At 43.2% G+C, this 18,140-nt stretch overlaps 1 protein-coding gene across 9 annotated transcripts in view; it reads left to right on the forward strand.

The window, feature by feature from the left end:
- Window positions 1-2,012: 2,012 nt before the first annotated feature.
- The window catches only part of LOC117263895 (triple functional domain protein), a 109,693-nt gene continuing 93,565 nt past the window's right edge, over window positions 2,013-18,140 (forward strand). For all 9 annotated transcript variants that reach the window (XM_033637611.2, XM_078175488.1, XM_033637612.2 and 6 more), the window contains exon 1: window positions 2,013-2,218. In XM_033637611.2, coding sequence (XP_033493502.1) covers window positions 2,149-2,218 — 70 coding nt within the window. In that variant the 5' untranslated portion in view covers window positions 2,013-2,148. The remainder of the gene's footprint in view (window positions 2,219-18,140) is intronic.

Below are 18,140 nucleotides of genomic sequence, written 5' to 3' on the forward strand. Positions count from 1 at the left end.
CCTGATAATCTCAGATGCTGTTCACAGAGACAGGCGGCAGCATAAATCCTGCTCTGACTCCAGCACAGAGCTTCAATCAGTGTGGTTCAAACACAAATACTGACTTATAGTATTGAACCTATCGATGTCCCACAAACCTCTGCAGCCCTGTCACACACACTGTTAGGGTTTCTTCTTTTGTTAAAAAACAGACTGACACTCAGTTGCTATTAGTTTATTAAGTACAAATCTATCTCCATAACACAGATGACAAATTTATTCATTCATTTCCATAACCACTTATCCTGTTGGGGGTCGCAGGGGGGTGGAGCCTATCAGCTGACACTGGGTGAGAGGCAGGGTTCACCCTGGACAGGTCACCAGACTATCACAGGGCTGACACATAGAGACAGACAACCATTCACACTCACATTCACACCTACGGACAATTTAGAGTCACCAATTAACCTGCATGTCTTTGGACTGTGGGAGGAAGCTGGAGCACCTGGAGGAAACCCACGCTGACACAGGGAGAACATGCAAACTCCGCACAGAGGGGCTCCCACACCCTGGGGTTCAAACCAGGAACACTCTTGCTGTGAGGTGACAATGCTAACCACTGTACGACCATGCCGACCCAGATGACAAGTACAGAAACAATTTCAAAACTTACAAAAAAGACTCAGTGTGTGTAAAATGCAAATACACAAGCATAGAATTGAGATTCACAAATATCTGTTTGAATGTTAGTAATGTTAGACATATTCAATTCACATGTTTTTCCATTTATTTGTAAATTAATTAAATGTATTTTTATTTGTGGAATTTCTTTGTGTATTTGCAGATCCATTTTACACCTGCAATATATATATATATATAAAATTCTACAGATTTGATTTATTCATTTATTTTATGGAAGGTGTAATGTATTCTCACAACCAAATTCCCCAAAAAATAAAGACAAAATAAAAAAAAATATATATATATATGTATGTATAAGACTGACACAAATCTATCTCTATAACACAGAATACAGAAACAAATTAAAAAAAAAAAAGACTGTGTAAAATGCAAATCCTCAAGTGCAGAATTGAGATTCACAAATAAAAACTGGATTCACAGTTTATTTGTTGATCAATTAAATGTATTCGCAGATTTCTTTATTAGTGGAATTTGTTTGTGTGTTTGCAGAAACATTTTATATTTGCAAAATAGTTTATTGATTATACAGCACATGGATTGTTATCTGTTACACGAATCATATTGACACAAATCTACCTCCATTTAAGTTTGAGTGATTGTGTCTTATACTTCACAGGGCTGGACTGTCTCTAAAACAAGGTGAAGGATGGCACCAGAAACCTAAATCATGAGTAATAACACAAACACCTTTCTGATCTTCATATTCACAGAGGACACAGACTGTGAGCAGAGTCATCATCAGTCCCAGCCTCACACCAGCAGATGGCCTCAGTCATTCAGCTCACACACACAGGTTTGGGAAAAGAAAGGCGTCAATCAAAACAGCTGACCTTTTCTGTTTGGACTGTATCCGGGAGGCTTCACCATCACTCCTGCTTTAACATGAGTAACACAACATTCACACAGTTTATATGGAGAGATCACAGACACACTAACAGCAGGTGAATCACAGTTAAATTCCCCCAAACTCCACCAGCCTGTCGCAGAACTGGCTTACATCACATTAATTATCCCACTGACAGCCTGTGTCGCTGATTATTATTATGGTCTGTGTGTAGTTTGATTCCCTACGTCTCACTGTACGCTGGACACGCGCACACTCACGCGCACACGCGGTGACCGCCGTCGTTCCTTGATGACCCACCGTCTGCTCATTTCCGAGAGCTTACGGAGATTCACCGAGCAGCGACCCGGCCCCTCCCGCCCCCTCCTCCGCGCCACAGCCACTCTCCCCTCGGCTTCACTCCGAGGAGGAACCCGGTGCCCCCGGCTGATCGTTTCCAATTACGTTACCCCAAGATGGAGGTCTGCAGATGGCACTGCTAGCGTCTCCGAGCCGCTGTAACCGTCCGTGTGTCTTTAATGGCGCTTCTGTCGGGACCCAAGTGATTCTGTGCCGTCTTTTTGTCCATTTTTTGGGGGATCTACTCGGGAGATACTGAGCTCCAGGTTCGGGTTGTGGCAGCCATGAGCTCCGGGGAAGGAGCGGAGGAGACGACGAAGGACGCTGGCGACATAGCAGCGTTCTTCAAAACCGGTAAGCCCAAAAATAAGCAGGAGATGTCGGGCTGAGCTCCGCCGAGAGCTGCTCCCCTCGGTCCGGCTACGTGAGGGACATTGTTCCCGACTGTTGGGGGGCTCATAACGGGGAAGGAAAGAGGACGCTCCGGCCGAGTTCCACGAGTGTTCTCATAAACCAAGTGCTTTTAAAAGAAACAACAACCAACACAGTCGTGTAAATGTCTGAAAATGTGTCTCGTGAATGTATTTCTGTAACCACAGTCCCAGAAAGCCCAACCTGACTGTGTAGCCAGGCAACGTTAGCTTGGTTGCTAATTGTCCGAGTTCCGTGTTCGGACACGGCTCGTGGATTTGTCACAGCTTGGCTAGCTTTCTGTGGATATGCCTCAAAATACAGTATTATGTGTTTTACACAGTTCCACGGCTCCACTAAAACTCACGTCACTGCCTGGTGTCAAAATGGGATCGACCCAGTTAACGTTGGGAGAAAGAAAAACACAAGGAACCGCAATTATGCTCTCCGTCTAGCTTACAGCCTGACACATTTAAACCAAAAATACTGTTTGTTAATAAGATTGAGTGACCGTTACCATTAATTATAGATTATATATTTATTATCTAAACCCATTTGAGAGCGTGTAGACGTAGTTAAAACCAGTAAAGAAGCAGGTCAGGGCTGTCCGATAACGGACCCGTGTGCTAACAACTAGTTTCAGCATTAGCTTCCAATGCTAGCTGTTAGCCAATGAATCCTGATTCAGATTTGGTGAATCCTGTCTGCTGGGTTAGCTAACAAATGCTAGCTACTTTAGCACCGCTAGCTTGCCAGTGAGTTGACAAAGCTCGCGTGTATCTAAATAACTTATTGGCGAATTAAGCACAAACACAGACAGTGTGCGTGTGTTTTAAATTCACGGCCCGGTTTGCTCGTTATTCGTAGTTTTATGCGCTGTCAAAATTAGCACAACTGTGGAAGCTATGTAAACAATACATGGCGTGGCACATACAGCCTGGGTGTGCACTGTGCAGGGGGAGCTAGCTGTGCAACACAGCTACCAAGGCCAGAAAGCTGCCTGTCATCAATAACACGGTGTGTTGGTTGGGATAACATCGAGGAATATCAGTGACAATGATTTAACACGTCTGGTTGCCTTTAGATGCGAGTATACGCTGCCCACCTACATGTACAGATTGCTAACATTAGCAAAGTAGGCTAATTAATCAGTAAGGACTGTGACTTTAAGTCTTAACACGGGCCTACAGTGATTTTACAAGCTGCAACAATGCATCATACACTGTGAAGTCCAGTGGTCCCAGCAGAGATTTAAGGGGTCTGAGACATATATGTTTATGTTTTATACTACCCAGCAGGCTTTGCATAGTGTAACCATATGTAAGCATGTGTTGTGTTATTCACTTCCACTCCAATATTCAGTATAGACATTAATACAGTTGGTATACAGATTGGAGTTTCCCAGAACACAGTTGAATGAAATGGTGGTCCATGGGTGAATGCTTTTTCATGAGCTTGTAGGCTGCAAACAGGGGCATAGCACCAAATCCGGGGCCCTGTGTATAAGCAGTCTCTGTGGGCCCCCCGCCCTTCTTCTCTTTATCTATGTCTCTACCATGTACATTTTTACAAAATCAGTTTGCTTCCATTCCCGTTCCTTTTTTCGTTTCTTCAATGAAACCCAGATTTCCCTTTCTTGAGGAGAGACGTGTATATCAGCGCTCAACAGTGCGAGCTTTTCACTCGCATTTGCGACTAAAAATAGGTGTGTGCGAACTATAAAAAAATATTTAGGGGCACATGCGCGCATAAAAAACTCAGCTGAAGCAGCCTATATTTTTGTCAATAAAAAAATATGATAATCTAACAGCAAATGTTGGAGGAACTCCAGCTGCCTTCCCTCTTCCCCGTGTGACACGGTTATGGGCGGTTTTCCAAGCCACTGTCGGCACAATGAATATAAGTCCCACTGTCTGCAGCGTGGAAATAAGTCAAAGTGTGGAGGAGACAGACTGGGTTAAGCGGTGGACCTCTGGGGAAGTCTGCTCCGTTCTCCCCGCAGTTAGGGACCGTTCTCCACGGCCAGGCTGTCAGCAGCGTGGAAATAAGTCTAAGTGTGGCGGAGACAAGGGACCGGGAAAAGCAGCGGACCTCCGGGGAAGCCTGCTCCGTTCTCCCCGCAGTTAGGGACCGTTCACCACGGTACCGCTGCTGGGCAGGGTGGAAATAAGTCCTGCAGTCCTGAGTTTCAGAGGACCTGGAGAATGTTTTAGGATAGTAATAACATTATATAAGATAATCATATTGCAAAGATAATATATATAAGATAATAACATTAAAGACAAAATTAAATTGCAATACTTTTTCAAAACTTGATGATTTTACCTTTCTGTACATTTTGTATACAAATTCATTAAATAATTTTGCTTGTAAATGTCTATTTGCATCACGTTTATTATGGAAAACACATTATTTGATCAATTTACATTGTGCCCCTAAAGTTCTTTGTGCGCTCCTTACTTTTTCAACTTAGGAGCACATGTGCTCCTTGGGGAAAAAAGTTAGCGTCAAGCCCTGTGTATGTTGGTGCTCCAGCAGCATTAGCAGTCACTCACCTGGCTCTACCTGTATTAAATGCAGGGGGGGTAATCCATTTTGCACCTTTAGGCCCCTGTCACACAGAAAGTGTTTTGCAGGTTGCAAGTGTAAGAGGTGCCGCACCACCTTGCAACCATGGTCTCACCTCTTTATTCTAACCTTCCCAAGTAATCAATCTACCATTCATTTTATTATTATTATTTCACAGTAATCAGTGTGTAGCTGCTGCCATGTTGAGGCAGAGGGTACTGTCTGTAGCTCTGGTTGAGGGTGAGAGGCTGTCAGCAGATAAACAGAGATCTGTGTGGGTACATGAGACCCTAAAAAAGAGGCTGGATCATGGGGAGTACCACCAGTTGGTCCAGGAGCTTCTCCTCCATCATGGACGTTTACAGGCAGATTTTAGGATGACTCAGGGGCAGTTTGACAACCTGCTGTCTATCGTCGGGCCGTATAGCTCTGGGTATCCAGCAACTGCTACCACCAGTTTCTCCTCCATTGTTTACCAACTGTAAACTTGTTGTCATGACCACCACAGAAGGGCCGCCTCTCAAATCATCTGATTGGACAATGGGGAAAAAGATGATGAAAAATGGGGCTTTTTTCCGCTTTGAGTTGAAGTTTTTTCAACTTGAGGAGATCACAGTGCTACAGCAAAAACCAAGGAAGAAATGCAAAGTGCGTTGCAACACAAAAACCACAAGCAAAAAGCTTCATTCTCATTAAAAACAAATACAAAAAGGCGCCTCCAGCTGCTAAAACACTTTATGTGTTATCAGGGCCTTAAGGGGTGAGAGGGGTCTCAGGGAGCTACCACTATTTTCCCATTCAAAATTCAGGCTTTTAACTGACTTATTCAACCATTTTGTATTAAGTTGTGACACTAAATACTTCAAGATTTAAAAAATCGTGAACTGGACTTGTCATTCCAGGCTTTTTGAAGCCCCCTTTCCATTGGGGCCACAGTAATCAGTCCCACTTTTCCCCCCCCATTACGACGCCACTGGCTGCACGTGCACATGCCAGATAACCCTCTAGCTATGTGTCAGTGACTGGAGGCAGTAAATTAGATCCAATGTCTGATGTCATGTCTGCCAGTGTCATCAGCTCGAACACCACTCGCTTTGCTAGCTTACGAATTATACAAATATATATTTATTTAAAGATGTGTTCGTGAACCGGGTGTAGTACATGTGTAATGGTAGTTGTATGTTAATTTTTCTCTGTCAAATTTGCATAAGTTGTGATACTCAAATATTAAACTGTGGCATGAGAGGGAATAAGAAGTGTGTATACTGGCTGCTCTGGTGCATCCACTGTCATGTGTAGGACCTCTGTGGTAGCAGTGAGATTTGAAGTACAGTTGGAGGGGTGTAAACAACCAGGAGAATGCAGAGTATTGACATCCAGCCTCTGGCTCCTGTGGTTTTGTGTCTAGCGAGATAATAAGCCACAGAGGGAAGTTCGGTCTCCGTATTGAGCTGATCTGATGGTTTCCTTTTAGGGAGAGAGGCGAGAGGCGTCCTGTAACACACTTGCAACCACACTTTGTATGTTTTGTTGATGGTGCACAGCTGCAGCCATTCTGCCTCATTGTTAATCAGATCTGTCGCTAATTTGTTGCATAATTAAAATGTTTAGATATGCCTCCTTCTCTTATTACCAACACAGCCATCTGCTGCAGTTTGAGATTGTAGTTCAGAAATAGCTCTTTATTTACCAACAGAGCTCTTAAATCATATATTCACTTTGTTCGAGAGAAGCAATGACACAGATAATTTGTTCTCGTTGCACTTGCATATTTCCAGCAGTGGTGGGGCTGCTACTGCTGAATTAATAAAAGATACATTGTGGATGAAATGAAAACAAATCTATGTCTTTTTTTTTACTTGAAGGATCATGAATGAGCCTTTTATGCCGCTCTCTGCCGCCGGCATAAAATATAAAATCACAAGAATATTTTAACAATGATTGTTAAATTAGCAGCATTTTAATTTCAGGCCAGTCTGTGGTTGAAGCATTCAGTCATGGTCAAAGATTGAAGTCCTGACATTTAAACCTCAACAAGCCTTTACTCAACCCCAATCGTAGAACCCGTTGGCTGTTTGTCTGACAAAGATAAAACCTTCGAGGGCGAGGGGCCGTATTTGGGCTGATCCGGTGTAACCAGCGGATATCGAGGTCAGGACTTCCTCTTCAGTGCACTGATCATTTCAGCTTATCTTAATAAACAGATATTCATTTAAAAAAAGCCACTATTAAGCTAATAGTCAGCAGACGATAGTTTATGGGTTCTGAGATTGCATTTCAGCCGATGTGTTCACATCTCCACATGGACTGTTTAGCTGCTGCACAAACGTGATTGGTCAACATTACTTGGACTACAAACTGAAACCTGAAAACTTCCAATGTAGAAATCTTGTCCGATCTACTACAGATTCTTCATATATGCTGACATCTGTCTATAGGTATTAACCCAAACCTGTCATGAGCAGGGTTCTCTTGTTAATGAGTAGATGCACAGTTCCTTCTGCGCAGTGATACGGTTCAGGAGAAAGAAAATAGTTCCCACATTAAACTGTTCACAACAAAGCCTGTGGATTATCTTGAGTAACTGGGTCATATTTTCTGGGAAGAGACATTGCTGTTGAGATTTTCAAATGTATTTTTTTGTCGCTTTGAGCACCACAATTCGAGTGACATCTAGTTCTGTTATATTGGAGAGAAGGCAGACATCTCCAACACTCTGCGACTCACACCAAAACTATCTAGATTCATAAATAGCTCTACAGGAAAAAGGAAAAATATGTATTTTTGATTTTTGGGGTGAACTGTCCCTTTCAACTTGACAGTCACCTAACCTAGTGTGTCTTATCTGGATCCAAATTTTGTGTAATTAAAGCTAAAATGACCCACTCACCTACTATTACTGACCACGTTTGGACAAAATGCTGTTGTGCTCTGCTTTCTCAGCCTAATTACCATCTTATATGCAGATCCTGAAGGAGCATGTTTGTTTGTTTTTGTCTTTACAAGCCACACACCTTGTTGAACAAACCTCTGAAACTACACTTAGCACTGATTATGAGGTTTGTGTTACTGATTGTGGTGTAGTCACAAACACATGGTTGATGTGTTAAAGGTTCAGTGTGTATGATTTAGGGAGGTTTAGTGGTGTCTAGCTGTGAGGAATGCAGATTTCAACCAGCTGAAACTTCTCCTGGTTAGAATTGTTTCAGTGTTCATTGTTCACAAGGTTTTTACCGGGAGCTGAATATCTGCAGAGGTCTCCTCTCCAAAACAAACAGACCACATGATTTAATCTGTTAAAAACATGCTACAAATTAGTGTTTTGTCAATGCTGTTAATGATGTTTATACAGACCAGCTATGTGTGCTCATCTTTTTTCTTGTCCAGATGTTCACAAGGTTTTTACCAGGAGCTGAATTACCCGTAGAGGTCTCTTTTTCTCCACAACAAACAGACCAGGTGATTTAAACAGCTAGAAACACTGAATAAAGCAGCTTCACGTTACAAATCAGTGTTTCTCTGATGCTGATTAGCATGGTTAACCAGGTTGTTTGTCTAGTACCTGCTAATGTGTGCTCACCTTTTTTCTTTGATCACTCAAGATCCAGATGTTCAGGAGGTTTTAACCAGGAGTTGAATTATCTGCAGAGGTGATTTAAATTGGAAAAAACACTGAATAAAGCGGTTTCATGTTAAAAAAAAAAATCTGTGTTTTGCCGATGCTGCTTGTCGCAGAGGGGCTTCTAACTACACGAGAGGGCAACTGGCCCCTCTAGGCCAGTGTTTGGTTTGTCCATTCTTGGCTACTGTAGAAACATGGCGGTACAACATTGGGATCTCTGTCAACGAGGACCTGCTCCCTGTATAGATATAAAGGGCTCATTTTGAGCTAACAAAAACACAACAATCCTTATTTTCAGGTGATTATACACTAAAGAAAACACACTTATTATGTCAAATTCCATTTCTGCCAGTATATCCCTCTAAATCCAACACACTGGACCTTTAAATATGACCCAAGTTTTCTCAGGTGGTCGTTAGATGCTGCTTCAGTGTTGTACTTCCTTCAGAGAGCCTGGCACCATCGGTAGTGAGGGCATGTCAGTGAGCGCAACAGGACAGTGATGGATAAGACCACCTACCATACGAGATGATGATAGCAGCAGGCAGATATTTACTGTTAACACGACACTGGATTAGGCTTTTTGTTTCAAAGTATTATCCTCTGTCTGCAAACAATGTGTTGCTACTGTAAATCCCTTCAGTGACACTTTCCTGCACATGTCTGAGCATTATCAGATTGTACACAGTCTCTGGCTCTTTAAAGGCTCCTCAACCTTAACTGGCTCTGAATTAATGTGTATGGTTAAATGTGGAGCATCCTTGCTGATACTCTTGTTCACAATTAGTCATCTCAGTAGTGAAACCAGTAGTGAAACCAGTATATGTCTGAGTATAGATCGTCTACCAATGTCTTTGTACACTAAGCTGGTTGGAAGGCTTGAGTGTCACGTTCAGGCTCCCCTCCTCTTTGTTTTGCTCGTGAACTTCCTCCATATAGATCTGGAATCTTGTTTTGACACGCACCGGTTTGAGTGTCTTGCCACGGGCTATGCTTTTCTACCTCCCCTCCATCCCCAGCTCCATCCTCATCTCTTTTTCCGTCCTTCTGCATTCGCGCTCTTTGTCTTTCCCATGTCCTCCCTCCTTGCTTCCTTCCCTACCCTCCGTCTGACTGCCTGTTGTCTGACTGTTCATTCGCCAGTGTCTGCTTCATGTTTTCCTCCCTCCCTCATTCTTGTTGCGTCGTGTTGGGCCTCACCGTTCTAATGCAAAATGACAACTAATAAAAAAAAATGAGCTCCCCCCCCCTCCGTCTCTCTCCCCTGTCTTCCAGACTGGAATTAATACCTAAGCCTCAGAGCTCCGAAATGGGGAGTTTTGTTGTGGCATGTTGTCAATCATCAACTTCTTCCACTCCAAACATATCTCTGGCGACAGTGCTGACTAACACGCTGATTTAGTGTTGATTTCATACAGTTATTTCTTGTTGGTAATGTACGGTATTATTTACAGCGGGGGGGGGGGGACTGGCAGGCCTTCATGAATGAATGTTCAGAGGCTGCAGCACGCCGTTCACAAGGTCGGTCTGTATGTTTGAATGAGCATTGGTGTGTACGTGTGTTTGTGCAAGAAGGAGAGTGAAACAGACGAGCAGGAGTGGAGACAGAGAGAAATCTGATCCACAGCTCACATTTATGACTCAGGCCCATTCACCCAGGATGAGGTCTGCACGCGCACACACACTTACACACACACACACACACACACGCACTCTGAGACTAATGGATATTGATCCAGGAGATGGAGACTGATTGAGGTCCCTCAGTAAAGGTTTCCTCCAGGCTTAAAGCTGCCAAGTCAGACACAGAGCAGAGGCCTAAAGCCTAATGCCATACAGAGCACGTTTCTTTCATCATCCAGTGTTTATGGGATGGAAGTGAACAGGGAATAGCTGCATCATAGATCAATGCAAATGAATGATTGAAAGCTGGGTTTGTTGTCAGTTTGTCTCACTCCTTTCTTGATTTTCACCTAATTACTTGACAGGTTGTTCAGAAGCTGTGCTCACAGAGGAACAGCCAGATGAATCAGTATCAGACATGGTATTTGTTGAAGTTGGAGGCTTGTGAGAGACGGATTTAAACAAGCAGCAGGGGCTGTCTAGCTCCTGGTGTGAGCCACACCCCCAAAACACTGGATCCTACATTTCCCACAGTGCAACATGATAGCACATGATGGCGTCTTCAGTGTTGTATTTATCTGATTTTAGAACGCTCCCTTCAGATTCACAGAAGACAATTGTTTTCACGGGCTGAATGGCACTCCTCATCAGCGGATTCAGCATTGCTAGAGACACATCTCTGGAACCCTTAAACGGAGACTTTTGAAAATGCTTTTGAACCCAGTTTAGTCTGAAAACTCCAAGGTTGTGTTTTAGGCTGCTTTCACACCTGCTCTGTTTGGTTCAGTTCAGTCAAACTCAAGTTTGTTTGCCCCCTCAGTGCGGTTCGTTTGTGCAGGTGTGAACACACCAAAACAACCGGACCGAGACCTTCTTGAAGAGGTTGTCTCAGTCCGGTTCCAAAGGAACTCTGGTGCGGTTGGTTTGTGGTGAGAAGGTGTTCCGACCTGGATGTGAAGCAACTGCAGTCACATGACACATTGTTTGGGTTAAACATGAGCATGTTACAGTCCTGGAGGATTATTAATGTGCACCTCCTCCTGTACTGCCTTAATATGCACATTCAGCACATCCAATGCATCAAAACATTGTTTTCTAGTTGGAGCCGCGCCTCGTTTTCAAACTGTATGGTTTGACTAAAATGAACAATGACAGCAATATAGTCCACGATGAGCAGCGCTAAAATCAACCTGCGTAGTTGTCCCTCCATTGTGACATTAGAAAGTGTCACATTTATCTTGCAAGTGTACTCTTCTTCAACGTTTGCTTTACTTCCTGGATTTTTCCCACATGGAAATTCTGACCAATCAAGAGCAGCTTTCTCACACAAGGCATTTGATCTGGTCCTCTTGTAAATGCTGCCGTGAGAACACAAACCAACTCTAGGCAATTATACAACTTTGGAACAACATGAGTCCCTGATTCAGACCAAAGGAGACCACTCTAGGGCTGACAGCAGCCTCAGTCTGGACGGGCAGAAACGTACATCTTTGGAAACAATGATGCAGACACACACGTTTGCCTCCCAGTTGGGTCTCGCCAGTGCCAGTTTGTCAAGTCAGAACATAATATAACTAGGCCTTCATACCTTTGTCATTTCATCCTTCGAGTGTGGGTATTCCCTTCCCATCACAATGGCTTCCTCCAGTGATGGATAATGCTCCTGCTCTAATATGTCGCTGTATTTGCTTTGCAACGACTTCCAATCTGTTTTTCCAGCCCCTTGACAGCCTTATACTCATGTGTTACTTTCAGTAACTGTTCCACCTTGTTGACAGCCCAAGCCGAGAAATCTCTCATCTGACTTTTCGCCATTTCCGTTGTATTTTGTGTTACTGAGCAGCCAACAGCAGAGTAGACGGTCTGCTTCCTGTTTCTACTGGTACATGCATGCCCTGTGTGCGCGAATGGTCAAGTGATATGCATTTCCAGGTGTGTTAGTATGGATGAAGCTTAATCCTCAAATCATACTAAAACGCTTGTGTGTGCAGAGATCATTTTCATTTTTAAACGCTGACCCAGATGTTTTGCATGCCCTGTACTCGCAACATTTTGTATTATGATATTAAATACAGACTTGGCTGATTAATATGGATTGGCCAAATGGATTAAAATCACAATATCTATGCAGTATATTGTGATTTAAATAAAAAAAAACAGTTGCCAAATTCTGAGAAATAGACAAATGTATTTTTGGCCAATTACAGCAAATTAAAAACCTGACAAATTGATAACTTAATCACAGTGGTGCAAGCAATTCTCCTTATTGACTTGCAAAATTGTCCAAGGTTTTTTTTTAACATCCAGAGATATGAAAGGATGTTTTGCTGCCTCTTGATATTGATAGATAAGGTGCACCGATACGACACAACAAGTTGTTATTGGTGCAAATGTCGCCCTAACTATATGCCATAGTGTGAGAAATCAACCTTAAATATAGTTTCTTTGCCTATATCATTATAAAAATTCAGTTCTTCCACCGTCTAATTAATTAAGATTTTTTTTAAATAAAAAATGAGCTGAGTTTAGCTGCACTAATGCTTCAGAGCACAGAAATCAGTCAGTTAGAAAGACACATTATAAGAAGTAATCAGGGGTAACTCTTCTGGACACTCAGGCATCATGCGGTTTGCAGTACGAGTGGCTTCATGATAGGCAGCTGCTGTTCTGTCTGAATTGCTTTTCACACTCACACAAGCACTTTCCCTGATTTGCCATTACCACCGACCCCGGCTCTGTCTCCTCCATCTCATCTTCTCACTGTCTTGTATTTTTAAGGTCACGGTGTACTACGTTCACACCCACAGCGAGTGCCCCTTTTTTTTTTTTTTTTTTTTTTTTTTTAACTCATATACACATGCTCAGCTGTAGAATATAAGGTACCCCACACACCTCTGAGTAACTACACCACTGTGCAAGAGAGAGGAGTGAACATAATAAATGGAAGCCAGCTGGAGGGAAAGACGATGGCTATGAGATTTTAGCCTTTAATTTAGCCAGGCAGCTTCAATCAAGCGCAAATGGATGGCTGCGTAAAAGCTTTTTAGAAAGGGCTGGAGATTAGGCTAAAACACGGGGATAAAAAACACTCTGCTCCAACTGTTCCTTTTATTGTGGCATTAAAAAATATGATGTTTCAGTTAGGAAGGCATTCATCCCTTAAAATGAAGCACAAATGAAACACTGAACACACAGCGCAGGCACTTGGAAACCATTAGTGGCTCCGGCCAGCACGTCCTTAATAACTACTGTCTGTCATACACTCGTATGTTTGCAGAGAAAATGGCAGAAACACACTGAAAGACTGGTACAGAGTAAATAATTTAAATTGCTCCCGTTCCCATGAGTCGTTGTGTAAACATGTAATCTTTCTCATCCCTAATAACAGGTGCAGGTACATTAAATTTTAAAGGCAGATTACAGCAAGCACGCCAAACCCTGCCCCCCCACCCACCCCAATCTGCTGCGAGGTCAGTGTGAGTGGGAGGATTGTGATTTTTTTATTTCTTTGTCTGAATCATCATCTGTAGAGGACTGTGGCCGCATCATCAAAGTTTGGGTCAATCACTAGCATTCAGACAGAGAACCCGTGTCGTGGTTCAGTGAGAAGAATGGTATGGCAGATGAGGGTTAGCGCACGGCGCCTGTGACGTGCTAGATTCAAAATGACAAAATCTGCCCACTCGTAAAGCTTAGTGTAATATTTGGAAACTGTCCCACTTACAGACGAGGCCAACAGAGCCAAAGCAGTCACAGCACAGTCATGCTAACAGTGACTAATCTCACACTGAGGACAGTGAAATAAAGCAACTGCTTGAGCAACTTGTACTGTAGGTTTAAACTTTGAATTAGCAGATAAGTGCTCACACCCCTTTTCTACCCAAATTAATGTGTTTATTTTAAGTGAGAAAACCTGCTTAAAATAGGCGATGAACTCCTTTCTCATTGTCAGTAGACCAGATGAGTACCACAATGTTCCATGCAGTGCAAAATGGTTTATCCCGTGCTTTCCTGCAGAACATCAGAGAATTGCCTTGCACGGTCTATAGCAGTCATTTTTGTTGGTAAATGTGAGACATTTGAACATGTCTCCATCTTCACAACCAGAAACAAGAAACTGAATTTGGTGCTGAGGGACTGCTGTGATTGCTGAAACTCACATGAAGCTATTATAATTGGTCAAATTTGCAAAATTAGATTGGTTGAAATAGTGTTAATTGTTGGTGATCGTCTCCACCAAACCCTTTCAGTCCAGCACCTCTGGAACCAGCAGTAAGCCTTCAGACATGGTACCTAGACCCTCGGTCTGTTCAGACAGTCCTCTTAAATGTGGGCGGGGTTGTTGTCACTCACTGCTCCGTCCAGCACTCGCTGTATTTCCTCATCAGCGGTGACACAGATGGAAGTCTGCACCTGGTTTATCGTCCACAGAACGAGGCTGCACACCCACATTTTCACAACAAAATAGAACAGGCTGCAGTGAGAGTCTCTCTCCATGGGATATTTAAAAATAGCAGCTTTGTGCATTTAGTTCCTATATTTTTAAAGTCATTACTAAAAGTGTGTGTCATATAAAAACTAAAGTGATGGTCAAAGTTGTCACAGTGAAATTTAAGGTGTGCTGATGGATTCACTTCATCAACTCATGCATTGAGTAACATTACAAGTTAACGTTCCACCTTAAAAGTCACCGGCAGTCGGCCCAGTGAATGAAGTTATTTTTTCTCAGACTCCAGCTGCTGTGAGAGGCAGCAAAACATCCTTTCATTTTATAGTTACAGTTTACTAATAAAACTCTCCACAGTATGAACAGTGGTTACATGAGCCTCAAAACCAGACACAACTCAGCCCTGAGCAGAGTGAGCGTCCTCTACTGACCAATCAGACTGCAGTGTTCACAGCTCCACCTTTTAGTACCAGATCTGTGTGCTAGGTACCCCAACAGAGGGGGGACCAAACATGGGGACGCTAAGGAACGCTTCTGTTGGTACCATCCACAACTTTTCACAGTGGAGACAGAAAAACCGTACCAGACTGCTCGGTTATGTTTAACAGCCAGTTCCTAACTGTGTCTGTCTGCTGTTTGGTGCAGAGCAGGTAGTGTACAGTGGTTTTTTTAGGTGTGAGCAGGGAGAGTGAACCAAAACTGTGAAGTTGCAGGTTAGACAGGTAAACAATGATCTTAAAGGTGAGGAGAATGGAAGAGTCAGGTGATAATTCTCAGTGAAATTAACATGACCTGTGGCCCCTTTCATATACAGCTAATCATGCAGTTCATATTTAAATGTAAAAGTATTGCACCATCAAATTCAAAACCATGCGTTGCTAACAAAGGTCATTCATCTTCGGAGGACTTTCCCTGGAAAAAATTTGGTTAAACAATTTCTGTGGTAAACCTGATGCTAAGCTGGCACAATACATCATGTTGCTCAAGGCCTATGTTGCTGATGTGAGGATCATATCACAGGCTTGTAAAGACTGATCATCCGGGTCAGGTTTACTTTGGCATTACAACCATGTGTTCCTGTATGCAAAGTCTGGGCTTGTCTGCTTAGTTTGATTTTGTTTTTTTTTTAATCTGCCTCCAAATGAATGTCATGAGGTGAGCCCAGAGGTTCACTGGGTTCAGAAGTGGGAACCAACCAAGACAGAGATCAAATGAGGAACCTTTAAATGCAGACTAGGAAGGAAGCAACGAAGGAAACGACCGGGAATATTCACAGCTATTGCTGCAAATTGGAAAATAACTGATATAACTGTCAGATTTTGGGAACTGCCATGGTAACAGACAAAGAGAGAAAACGCTCTGACCTCACAGATTGGGGTCCACGGCAGAAAATGGTTGGAAAACCCGGCCCGCAGATGTCTGGCTCGACCAAAACGCTGTAATTTTTCAATCAGAACACGTTGAGTGAAGCCATGAAGTAAAATGAATGGCAGCGCTGGAGTTGAGCATCGCCCAGAGCACGTATGATGTCAACATGAACTGTAAGGCGCACCGCAGTAACACAACCCTAAACCAGAACAAAAAGCACCAGATCACATTTCAGAGGGAATAACATTCACTTCCCTGATAGTCAGATGCTTGTAAACAAGTTTTGTCTCTCAGTGGATGTGCCGTACATGGCAATGTGAAGAGCAGCCTGTAACAGCCTACCAATGAGGTCGGACAAGTTTGGGGAGTGATTTGAAAAGGGTGATGAATACCACTGGCCCTGTATGTGCAGCATACTTGTGCAGTGATATCGCCATAGATGTGTTAACATAAAAAAGATGGTTATACAATGTTTTGATGCATGAAGTCAGTATGTTATTAATAATCTGGAGAGCAGATTGCAGATCCTCTTGGAGAGGGCACAGAGTGTGGGAAAGCAGAATGGTTAACAACTGTTTGAGCAACAAATCTGCTCACTTAAACATTATATATTGCATTCATGATGTGTTAGAGAGCAGAGCTGAGTGTCAGCTGTACGTGTCCCTGGCCCTGTTTGAGGGAGTGATGGTGTGATGCTCAGCTCTAACAATATTAGGCGTGTTAGGGGTGAGAGTTCATTGGATTACACACACTGACCTAATCTAATCTGGTATTTATTCCCTGGGATTACTGTGTGTGTGTGTGTGTCAGTGTGTCCATGTGTGTAGGCGTAGCAGTAGAATGAGGGAGGTAGGAGGTAGGAAGGTGGATTTTTTTTTCTCAGTCCTGTCACAATAATTCTGTTATGGATTTATCGTACAATATATGGACATGATCTCCATCATTTTGCTGACCTTGATATTGCCCACGGTGTTTACATGCATGAGTGCAAAGAAAAATAAAACAACATTTCAAAGACGACACAGTGAAGTTTACCGGTAGCCTGCAGCTGCACTTTTGGAGTAGAAGAGACACAGTCCTGATAGTCGTTAGCTTGGCAACCCCTGCCGGTGAGCCAAAAAGTTTTTTGTTTGTCCTTTTACCCTCCACTTCATCCTCAACCCCGTAAATCTACCAGCCAACCACCCAGCTCCCAGGCCATCCATCCCCTGGAGCAGACTGCAGCACACTGGCCAGATTATGGTGTCAGTCGGTGTAAGTTTTCACAGTGTGTTATGTGTATGACCCACCACGGGAGATTTAGTGGTTGTACACATGCAACGTCTTTAACCACCTGAAAAATGCAACTACTCTTGCCTACTCTGTGCCAGCTTTCAAGACTGCGGCGGCAGGCTGGGTCAGAGGTTGCTAAGTTATTGTTTATAAAGCACTGCCCAGTTAGAGGCCGACGCTGTTGTGTTACATGTCTTACATGTCACACCCATTGCACCTCTTTTGCTTCTGCAATGCCAGCATGCTGTCTAAAATCACACACTGGAGGGAAATGATGCTGCTGCTGTTGTTTAGTTCTGTGTAAAAATGCAAAGGGGGTGTAAAAAAGGGACTTTGTAGCGTCTCTGTAGCGCTATCAATGTGTGAAACGGACTCAGGCCGGATCACACAGAAAGAGTTTTGCATGTTGCAAACCACGTGCTGCATTTAAAAAAAATGTAACACCAATAGTGGCAAAAAAAATGCCGAGGTGGATCATGGGGAGTACCACCAGTTGGTCCAGGAGCTTCTCCTCCATCATGGACGTTTACAGGCATATTTTAGGATGACTCAGGGGCAGTTTGACAACCTGCTGCCTGTCATCGGGCCGTATAGCTCTGGGTATCCAGCAACCACTACCACCAGTTTCTCCTCCATTGTTTACCAACTGTAAACTTGTTGTCATGACCACCACAGAAGGCCCGCCTCTCCTCTCATCCGACTGAACAATGGGGAAAAAGCAGAGATGACGTGGGGCATTTTTCCACTCTGTGAGTTGAAGTTCAGAGCGCTCCAGCAAAAACGCCAGGCACCTAGAGCGCAGGATTGAGAGCCAGTTGCAACACAAAAACCACGAGCAAAAAGCTTAATTCTCATTAAAAACAATTACAAAAAGGCACCTTCCTATGTGATCAGAGAAGGTCATAATGGATTTTTAGACTTAAGCATTGGTGTAATTCAAAGAGGAGATGCACTTCGTAAAGACA

Source organism: Epinephelus lanceolatus, chromosome 16 (assembly GCF_041903045.1).
Source record: "Epinephelus lanceolatus isolate andai-2023 chromosome 16, ASM4190304v1, whole genome shotgun sequence".
NCBI classification, from domain to species: Eukaryota; Metazoa; Chordata; class Actinopteri; order Perciformes; family Serranidae; genus Epinephelus; species Epinephelus lanceolatus.